This window comes from Pleurodeles waltl, chromosome 3_1 (assembly GCF_031143425.1).
Source record: "Pleurodeles waltl isolate 20211129_DDA chromosome 3_1, aPleWal1.hap1.20221129, whole genome shotgun sequence".
NCBI classification, from domain to species: domain Eukaryota; kingdom Metazoa; phylum Chordata; class Amphibia; order Caudata; family Salamandridae; genus Pleurodeles; species Pleurodeles waltl.
Window position 1 is genome coordinate 1,691,655,918 of NC_090440.1, and position 11,348 is coordinate 1,691,667,265.

The 11,348-nt window shown below is 40.7% G+C and overlaps 1 protein-coding gene across 3 annotated transcripts in view; it reads left to right on the forward strand.

Annotated features, from left to right (window-relative positions):
- Positions 1–6,841, forward strand: part of YBEY (ybeY metalloendoribonuclease) — a 71,612-nt gene extending 64,771 nt beyond the window's left edge. For all 3 annotated transcript variants that reach the window (XM_069225491.1, XM_069225493.1, XM_069225492.1), the window contains exons 4-5: positions 3,848–3,916; positions 4,776–6,841. In XM_069225491.1, the coding sequence (XP_069081592.1) occupies positions 3,848–3,916; positions 4,776–4,862 (156 nt within the window). In that variant the 3' untranslated portion in view covers positions 4,863–6,841. The remainder of the gene's footprint in view (positions 1–3,847; positions 3,917–4,775) is intronic.
- Positions 6,842–11,348: the final 4,507 nt, after the last annotated feature.

Genomic DNA, 11,348 nt, shown 5'->3' on the forward strand with positions numbered 1-11,348 from the left:
GAGGAGAAAAGAAGCAGCTGACCTGGTAACAACTCCACCGGCCTGTCTGCATCCCTGGACTAAATCTGCACCAAAGTCGACTTGTCCTGCAGCTGACACTCCAGAAACCTGGGAGGACTGCATGCCTTCAATAAAGACTCAAGACCTCCTGTGGACAGCAGACCTGTTCTCTATCAAACTGTCGGGCCTGTGGACCCCTCGTGGCTAGGGAACTCGAGGGCCTATCAAGTCCACAGTAGGTGCCCCCACTTAATGCTGTACCAGTTATGCGGCATTGTTTGCAGCACATCATGTTTTATTAGGGGCTCCCAATAGTGCGAATACAATGTTATTTCACCCAAAACTGTCCCTTCTTGCCAAATCTCATGAGAATTCCAAGGGGTCCGGCTGGGTGCGGTCAGTCGCAGCTGCTATTTATAGCCACGCCTGTTCTTCAACCTTCCCTTGCTGTTTGAACTCCCCTTGGAGAACAGCATGTCTGCTCCTGGCACCAGCGAACTCCTGACTCGAATCACCAGCACCAAATCTTGCTTCAAGATTCAGAGAACTGCAGGTGAGAATCATCAACATCTACAAAGGAATACAAAAGGATTGCAGAGTGCCTTAAGAATAGAGGTGGTAATGGGCTGCATTATTCGCTCGCTTGACAAACGTTTGTTGATTTAGTAATCATGCTGCTTTGAACGAAATACTTACCTGATAGCGCTGAATCGCCACATATTTGCATGATATTGCTACAGCTTATCAAAGTATTCTATTTAATATTACTGATTGCTCTTTAGACTCTGTGAATTACCTTAAGTAGCCAGCAGATATTGTGACATATGCAATGATGCGATGCATACAATGGTGTGAAGCAAAGTATAATGCTATGTATATTCTAATGTGAGATTGTTGTGATTTTGATACTATACTATATTTGGAATGTAAATGAAACGCATGGGTGAAACCTTTCACCTATGATCATATTTGTCTATTCCTAACCTTGTCAATAACCTGATTCTCATTGTATGTTGTTTATGTAGTACTGTAAATAATGTATGCACATTAAGCCTTATGGACTAGCAGAACAAGCTGGATGTTGAAAAGACATAACAACAATATATGAAGAGCTAACATATATATTGTTAGACAAACACTAATTATCATCTCCTCTCATTCTTGCTAGATGGTCAAAGGTACTGCACTCAATAACAGGAAAGGGGATTAGTGCAGGTGTTCAGGGAAAGTGGAGGCTTCATATCTAGAGGGAGGGTGTACTATACACAGTTATCTTTGGAGATAGAGGTAATCTCATTGCCCTGATTAGTCAGTTGTGACCAGCTGGTTGAAGCTATCCTGCTGTTCTTCGTAGAACAAGACCGTTACCGATCCCGTCCCCTTTCCTCCACTACCCCCTCAGCGCAATCTATGTGGTATTCATGGGTAGAGCTTGAAAGCCCAGGTGGTGCTGGTACTTAGCATCTTGGATGACCAGTGTGTCCCCATTAGATTAAAAAAAAAAGTCAGCTCTTGACACAAACTCCAAAAGAAGGGGCTCTGAAGCCTTTGAAACCACCAAAACCTGACACCTTAAGTCACCACTGCCCTCGCCATCTTTGAACCAATTTGAAGTGGACCACCAGTGTCAACAAAATTTCCCACCCCTGCAGAGTCCGAGTCCATTGTGGTTTCATTCCTCCTGGACTCCCCAACGATGCCTCCACCCTCTGCATGCACCCTCCCCTCCACTGCTTCGGTCCCTGAGCATTGTGAGGCCTGAGCCCCCCTGTTGGTTCACCCCGACTGGCCTCATTGCCAGAGCCTGAAGCCCCTCTTCGCACTGATAGATCTCAATTGGAACGCATTGGACACCCAATGCTGTTTGGCACTCTGCACCCGGCTGGCCTCATGCCTCTGAGGGTGTACTGCTGATGGTGCCTTGGACCTTGCCCACTACTCACCTTAACTCCTGGAGATTGGTCTTGTAAGTTGCAGTACTCTACTTATTTGCAGAACTTGTGTATCCTCCCATAGGTTGACATTGCAGAACTCAGAAATTGCACTGTCCACTTTTTAAAGTGAAAAGAATTCCTATTAAAAAATGTACTTATACCTGAATGATTTTTCTCTGATGCCTAACATATATAAAGATACTTGCTATTTTTATAAATTGGTGTGGATCTCATTTTTGAGTTGTGTCTCCTCTGTTGACTGTTTTGTGTATTTGTAGATGCCTTGCACTACTCTGTGTTAAACCTAAAGCTGCTCTTGTATAGCAAACCCCGTCCACTCACTGGGGAACCCCTGAACCCTTTACATGGTATTTACATACCACAAAAAAGGGCCAGCTTCCTGCACAAGTCTGTTGGAAATTTGGTTGTGGTAGCCAAGCGAAGGTGTTTCACCAGGACCACATTCTGAAGGGTGAGGGAGTTTGTCATTAAGGACAACTGGAGATCTGTTACAGAGTTTCATGCACTTTTGCTTGAGCCACAGAGAATCTTGGGATGGTTACCCCACTGTTGTATGCAAGTCATCATGGAAAGCAGTGGTACTGACATTGACAACTGGAGGGTGTAGTGGTCTTAACGGTAGTGAACAAAACAAAACAGACCTGGATGTGCTTTTGTTCGTTTCATAGAATAATTAACAGCTTTCTTATGTATATTGCTACTCTAAGGTTGATTAGAGAAAGATCACATGTCAACACTGGCATAGATGGCATAATTTTCTTCATTTTTTCTAAGTTCAAGTAGTTAGGCTGACCTAGTTAGTAATCACAGATCCAACACTTGTTTAATCTGGTCTTGTGCAGTGGACAGAACCAGAAAGTGAGTGGGGGGGGGTTCAGTAGTGTTAGATAACTGAGAAATCATTAAAAGACAAGCCATTACTGTTGGGAGAAGCTACTCTGGTATTTGAAGTGTAAAGGTGGCATTGCAGTAGTCGCAGTTCATCGATTAAATATCAATGGTAAGCCTTCACTAAGCAGAGTCCTGAATTTTATTACTTTTGTGACAGACATTCTGCTATGAATGTGCCTGGTGTAGATGCTTTCAGGTAACCAATTATCAAATTCTGATGTGCCCTATTGCACACTCAAAGGAACTCGGAGGGACCCCAGTTTTAGTCATCTGAGCGCTCTACTATAATGTTTAAACCAGATAACTCAGTTTGGGAAAATCATACTGGGAAATCTGAAGACATACTCTTTCTCTTTAATAGATTTAAGAACTTCTGATTCAGTTACCTCTTGAACATTACTGCCAACAGTAAAAATTAGCCTGAAGATGTCTAGCAGTTTTCGTAAAAAAAAAAAGGTAGAGTTGACTTTTTATATACATTATGTGTAGTCTCTGGACATTTTAAATCGAGTCAAAAAGGGTCTAAGGCAGATAAATTTGCATCTTAGCAGACATTTAAATAGCAAGTTGAAAAGGATAGATAAGAGCCATGAAAGAGTAGAAATGTAAATTATTTAGTTTCCTTAAATATGTTAAATTTTAAAGGAAACTTGCAAAGGTTCTTTGGCGATGAAGGTTATCCATCATTCCAAAGTACCCAAAAAAATACTGAGGTGGTCGGTGTTAAAGCAGAAGTTTGTGAGTGGAATCTGTGAACAAGCAAATCCATCCACTTTGAGGCTTCTGACATTTTCTTCAAAACTCAAAATTCTAAGACCCCTCGTCTGGGACCATCCAGTGACAGGACATCCTGTTAATAACATACGGAAATGTTTTCTTCACGTTGGGGCTCATCTTTTGGGAAAACCCTATTGCTGTTGGATTATGTCCTATCTGCTAGATGTGAATAAAGTATGTCTTCATTCTGCTAACCTACACCTCTTCCTGTGTTATTGTGGCAGGTGGTTGCAGCCCACGGACTCTGCCACTTACTTGGATACACTCACAGGTCAGAAGCGGATCTGGAACAGGTACAGTGATAAATATTTGTTTAGCAGACAGACTTTCCTCTTCCTGTCCCATCCTAACACTCGTAGACTTGTGTGTGTTCACAAAGAAGTAGAACCCGCACTCTCCTCCCCCCCACCCACCTTTGTGCATTTTCACTCGATGTATAGCAGTGCGCAGTCCAACTGATGTTCTAAATGATTTGTTTTACTTGGCAGGGTGTTTAAGGGTGTTTTTTCTTGGGTAGTAGTGGATTGGTGACAGGCAATAGTGTTAAACACCTCTGAGGCTTAATTTTCACTATCCACTTTTTGGAGCTGCCCTGGTTTGTGTCACTGACTGTAAGGCTGCCCATCCCTCCCTTTTAAGCAGTCTTGGGGCCTGCAGAAGACTTATGACCTTGTTAGCCATGACATAGGCTAAGATATCACCTGGACATCCATTTTGGCTACACGCTAAATAGTAAATTGTATGAACTTAGTCCATGCAGACATTTTATCTAGGTAACATGAACAGGGTAGATCTGGGATTTTATGGTGGAGATTGGTTAGACAATAATAAAGATGCTTGTCTTATTGATGGAAGCATGTACGAGAGGTTTTGCCTTTCAAGTAGTCAGTATGTTGAACGCTCTGCATTTTAAGCTCTGCTGCAGGATCGAAGGAAGATCTCCACTAATCCAGGGTTGGCAGTTCTTAAATCAGTCGAATTTTCTTTGACACCATCTAAAATGTCATGTTTCTGTTATTCATTAATAATTAATCCTGGTCTGCATTTGCTTCTTGATAGTTTGTTACATTTGAAGATTAGTTTGACAAATCAAATATAACCTGCCTTATTTGAGGGATTAACACTATACTTATTTCATTTTCTCAATACTAGATGTACCACAAGGAGAAGCTGATCCTTGAGGAACTGAACAGACTCACTGGCTCAAACCTTAAACCGCTTACTAAGAACCAGTTCTAATTACCATTGGACTCAAATTATCACCAAAAACTCAAGTTCATCAAGTGGCACCTGATCTATTCAGAAGCTCACATATATTTCCAAAATTCATGGTTCTCAGAAAATCAATATGGTAGAACCACAGGACAGTTTCCAAATCCACTGCTCCCTATTGCTTTTGATGCAATCTTTAACCTAGTTCTATTGTATCAACTGCCTGGTCATTGGCCCAGTGATAGTCATCTATAAGCTAAAACGGATCTTCCATTCTGGATCCTTAAACTCCCATGAACCTCCAGTCTTTTGCAAGCACTGTGACTCCACTGCGATAATATAATCTAGAGCAGGAAGTCCATCTTCATCTACTAGAACTCCAGTGTTAAGTACCATCTCCAAAGATGAAACGAGACCTCCATTTGCCATATGTAAACACTTAGGCTCACCTAGAACCTTTAATCCATCTGCAGACCCCCTTACGCGCCCTAGATGGGTCAACATTGCGGTCCCCTGGGGGACAGACATCAGTGACTGTGAGTAGGGACACCAAGCGAGTATATGTACAAGTAATTCAGTTGTACCTTTGGCTTCAGTGAATGTAGTAAGCATGATGATCAATACACCTTTGCAACAGACAAGAAATGTGTATGCTGAAAGCATGGTATGACAACTGAAATTGAACCATAAATCCAACTTACTAAGTTTTTATTGGATAAAAGGTGGCAACAATCTAGGTTCAACAGTTAAGATAGAATAAATAGAAAGCACAATGTTTAGCATTCATGAGAGACAAGAGAGATTAATTCCAAGGATGACCGAGATGTGTAACAAAGGCCAAGCCAAGGCTAAAGAACGCGACAATTCAAATAAGGAATGTCCAAAAGAGTCCCCCAACTATCCATTGTCACATCATTTGCAGAGCAGTTGAAAAATAGATATGAGGAGAAATGGGCCAGGAACACCAAACAATAGCAAGATATCATACTGAGACATTGTGGAGCAGAAGAAACTGGCAAGACAACATGTTTAATCCAAAAACACAAACTCTCCCCAAAAAAACCTTCTTGCTCATTTAGTGTATTTTGCAGAATTGTGGAAACCAGAGATCAGCGGTTTCCAACCTGTGGTCCGTGGCCCCGCCAAGTGTCCGTGACACACTCCAAGGGGGTCCTCAGGCCTGGCTAGCAGTAAGGCACCTCTCCACCTGGGGCCTCTGACAGAAACAAATGCGTGTTTTTATATGTATTACTTCCTTTGTGCAGCAGTTTTAAAAGCACATCCAGCAGCTTTCCGGCAAAAATAAAAGCGTCAAGATAACTCTAGTGATTAATTTACCTGCTGAAGAGAGTGTTGAATTTTGTCTAGTAGCATGTTTTGACTCATCTAGGGTAGCGCAGATGGTTAATATGACTGCTGCAAAGAATGTGTAACATGCAAAGAACTGTATTTTATGTGCATAACGCAGTGGGTTACTGCTTTTGTCACAGAGATTCTTTTGTTACTGTGCAGTTCATAAATAACAATCGTAATCTAGCACAGTGAGCTATGAACTGCCATTAAAGAGCTGCACGCAAACTGCATGGCACAAATTAGAAAGATATGTTTTTTTCCCCAGTCTTTCATTTTCCTTATGCTGCTGCTTCTCCAGACCAAGCACTCTTACAAAATGCCTACAACTGTGGATGACATGTGAATGCTACACCTTGTAGTACCCTGTAAAGTGCTTCAAAATCCTACACTGGTATGAGAGGTGCTAGAAAACAAATGAATTACATGTGACAGAGAGGCCATGGAGAGATGAGAAGCCCTTATGGTTTTACTTTCTTTACCCATCACATATAAATCGCTTGGGAAATGTAGATTCTGACATGAGGATTCAGCTTTCCTAAATAAAACCAAACATTGAAGTTAGACGCGGAGATGCAGCACTAACCTTCCCATTAAAAGTTTTAGATTTTTGCATATGTTTTCAAAATAAAATAATTATATATTTAGTAATTCAAGTATTTGTTTGGTGTGTACTTGTTTGCGTATTTTTTTTGCTAATTACTGTTTTAATGTTTGAAATTTAGATCGCACAAATTGCTTGGGGGTCCCTGGCTTCCAGTAATTATTCAGTGGGGGGCACTCAGGAGTCAAAAGGGGGGCACCGCCATAGATAATTACATTGTACACGTCCCGCTTTATCCCCTCTGACCCCACTGAGAAGCGGCAGAGCATGCAAAGTTTAACCCTGACACTATGCAAGTCTCCCTTCACCCTCAAAGTGGCAACTCAGATTGTGTACATGAACCAGAAATAAGTGGGCACAACACAACTGGAAAACTGAGGGAAAAGAAGCATAGTGCCTGCATACCTTGGAAGGATCACTGGTGGATTGGGGAGCCCATAGATCACATTCATGCCACTGGGATTACATCATTTAGCAGTACACCAGTGCATTGCGCCAGATCATTTACCTAGAAAATGAAATCTACCTCACACTCTGTGTGCTTTCTCAGTCGCCTCCTAAAATTCCTATTCCAGTGCACTTATGGTGAGTTGAAGATGTGGCTTTTTTGCTGCTTTTAACATTACTGTTGTAAAGCAAGAAACAGGTATTGAAAGAGGAAGAAACTCGGGGTTGTTCAGTGATAATGAAGTATTACAGTGCTTACTCCAACGGAGATCTGTATGCTGCAAACGAAAAAAAGCCTCAAGGTGCATATTATTTCCTTATAACATTTTTATATTTTGTTGGACAACACAAAGCGCAACATTAAGCCTTTGAAGTTCAAGTCTGTGTGTTTAAAAAATCAAAATGGCGAATCAGAAAAAATAATGCAAGAAAAAGGTCGAATAGCATGTGTGTGAGGGAGGAAGGCATACCCTAATAAACCCACCATCACTTCAGATGAATAATACATTAAAGCATGGTTAGCACTTCCTATGTGTTCTTGTTTATAGTCTAAAACATCCTTCATTTCGGATCAGATCAGTATCAGTATCGTGTTACAGAATTAAAGGAATGGCATTTCATATGCTTTTTCCTATTTATGTGATTTTGTCAAAATGGTGACTACTATCCAGATCTTCAAAATTCTGCCAGTGATTAATCAACATGTCACTATTCACAATCTAATTGCATCAGCCTCCCCGTGTTTTTTTTTTTTCCAAGGCTTGACGTTTTCCTTGAGCACCAAATTTGAATAATCCTTATTCTTGTTTATTCTATTCATTCAGGACAACCTCGTCAATCGTATCTTACACTTCATTATTCCTATTTTATTTATGTGGTGTTTTGTTCACATTCAAAGTCGTTTACCGGATGTACAATTTAACATTATGAAGAATTTGCCCCATGATGTGATTCTTCTTTCCAGGACACTACTTCACTGTGTGAGTCAATAAATTAGAACAATAAATTAAACCAGTCATTGCTGTTGTGTATGGCTAAGCTTTCTTTATTTCCCAGCAGATTCTCCTCTGATGGTCTTTGGCCAGCTGGTAAGCTCATACCCAAAAAAAAAACTATAATTCTTGGGAAAGTATTGGCGAACGTGTCCGACTCATCTAGAGGTTCAAGCCTCAAGCAAATAGTAAACTTGCCTCTTGTGTTTCCTGATGACGCTGTGGACCTACCAAGATCTCTTATTTCACACGTCACTGGGTGTATCGCTCACTGGGTGTATGAAGGAAACACGCATGCAACTACCATGCTTGTCTTTACAATGCGGTCACTACAACTCATGCGTCATTACCACGCATGCTTTTACAACAAAAGTTTTTACCGCCCATATGCCTTTAGCACATATGCCTTTACCACAAAAACTTTGTGGTAAAGGCATGATTGGCAAAGGCATCTGCATGGTAAAAAGTAACCTAAAAACTTAAAATGTCCTTACTACCCAAAAGAAACTTACCGACCCTAAACCCTCAAAATGCCCTTACCACCTTAAAACCCATATCCACCCTAAACACCCCTTACCCCCCAAAATCCCATTCCCACCCTAAAACCTAAAAACGCCCATATCACCCAAAAAACAGTACCCACCCTAACCCCTAAAAAAATAAAAATATATATGAACAAGGCTACGGCTGAAATGCGTTGGGAGGAGGACCATTTTGTCTTTTTTCAATATATTTTTGTAACTGTCCATCGAGTGTCTTGATCTTTTGTCCTAGTGGATGAGAAAACTTGATAATATATTAATGGGATTCCCTTATCCCATATCAAGACCGCCGCAATTGAGCCTCGATAAGGCGGGGTCTTTTTTGGTGATATATATATATATACACACACATATATATATATATATATATATATATATATATATATACACACATTGAAAAAAGAAAGGTTACAGGGACATTATAGTTAGGAAATAGATTTTTTTTTAAACGTAGAAATTCACATAAAAAAGAAAAAAAGGTTACAGGGACGTATTAGTTAGGTTCTGAATTTACTCGTACAAAAGTTCAGAAACTCACCAGTTGTAGTCATTTCAAGTAACTATAATTTGTGCCCTAAGGTAATTATAATACGCTCCCTAGCCATGCATAGTTTTTTTATTAATAATTTTACAACACATGTTACAGTGATATTATCAAATATGTCATGAATGCTGTAATATCTGGGGTAATTAGCAATGCATGGCGAGGGTGTGAGTTATAATTACCTTAGGGCCGAAGGCCATGTGCGGCGAGGGTTGGCCGCAAACCACCAAACCCCACACACGGTCAACAGCGGTTGACCACAGGCCAGTACCTGCTGCCAACCCCACTAACCACCTAACCCCACGGTGATCACCTCCTTTGTCCTTTCCAGAATAAGAGCTTCAAATGGGGCACCTGCTATGTATATATTTATAAGTGGTTCCTGTTGAGGTTTAAATTCTGTGAAATGAGCGTCTAGGCCAGAACGACCTAGCCTTCAGATTCACATGCTGTGCATTATCCTGCCATCTATTGTTGAGCTCGGAGTGTTACAAGTTGTTTTTCTTCGAAGAAGTCTTTTCGAGTCACGAGACCGAGGGACTCCTCCCTTTCGGCTCCATTACGCATGGGCGTCGACTCCATCTTAGATTGTTTTCCCCACAGAGGGTGAGGTAGGAGTTTTGAATATACTAAATGTGCCCATGCAATGGAGTAGGTATGTATGTATATAATGTGTATCAAAATAATATTTATTTACAAATTTACAGTTTTTATCCAATTTCTAACGGCTACAGACTCCCAGGGAGGTGGGAGGGCGCATGTGAATCTGCAGCGTCTCATGCCACGAACAGATGTACAATGGGTAAGTGACATTTTCCATTCGATGGCATGTGTAGCTGCAGATACACATGCTGTGCATAAACTAATAAGCAGTAATCTCCCCAAAAGTGGTGGCTTAGCCTGTAGAAGTTGAAGTTGTCTGAAATAATGTTCTTAATACAGCTTGTCCTACTGTGGCTTGTTGTGTTGTTAGCACGTCTACACAGTAATGATTTGTAAATGTATGAGGCGTAGACCAGATGGCTGCCTTACAAATTTCTGTCATAGGTATATTTCCCAAAAAAGCCATTGTGGCGCCTTTTTTCCTAGTGGAATGTGCTCTTGGTGTAATAGGTAAATCTCTTTTTGCTTTAATATAGCAAGTTTGAATACATTTAACTATCCATCTGGCAATGCCTTGTTTGGATATAGGATTACCTGCATGAGGTTTTTGGAAGGCTACGAACAATTGTTTTGTTTTACAATGTAACACATTAGTGCTCTTTTTATGTCTAATGTATGTAAGGCTCTTTCGGCTACTGAGTCTGGCTGTGGAAAGAAGACTGGGAGTTCCACTGTTTGGTTTAGGTGGAATGGTGATATAACCTTTGGTAGGAATTTGGGATTTGTACGGAGAACCACTTTAAGTTTATGTATTTGTATAAAGGATTCTTGTATAGTAAATGCTTGTATCTCACGTACTCTTCTAAGTGATGTGATAACTTGGAAAGTAGCCTTTCTAATAGCTAAGTATTGCATTTCACAAGAGTGCATGGGTTCAAATGGTGGTCCCATGAGTCGTGTTAATACAATATTAAGGTTCCACGAAAGTACTGGTGTTGTTCTCAGGGGTATGATTCTTTTTAATCCCTCCATAAATGCTTTGATGACTGGGATTCTAAAGAGCGATGTTGAATGTGTAATCTGCAGATAGGCAGATATTGCTGTGAGATGTATTTAAATTGAAGAGAATGCTAGCTTAGACTTTTGTAAGTGTAATAAGTAGCTTACAATGTCCTTTGCGGAAGCATGTAGTGGTTGAATTTGATTATTGTGGCAGTAGTGAACAAATCTTTTCCATTTGTTTGCGTAACAATGTCTTGTAGTAGGTTGACCTCCATACATTCTTGTGTAAGGTCTAAGTGCCCAAATTGTAAGACTTCAGGAGCCAGATTGCTAGATTGAGCGATGCTGGATTCGGGTGTCTGATCTGTTGTTTGTGTTGAGTCAACAGATCTTGCCTGTTTGGTAATTTGATCTGAAGTACTACAGATA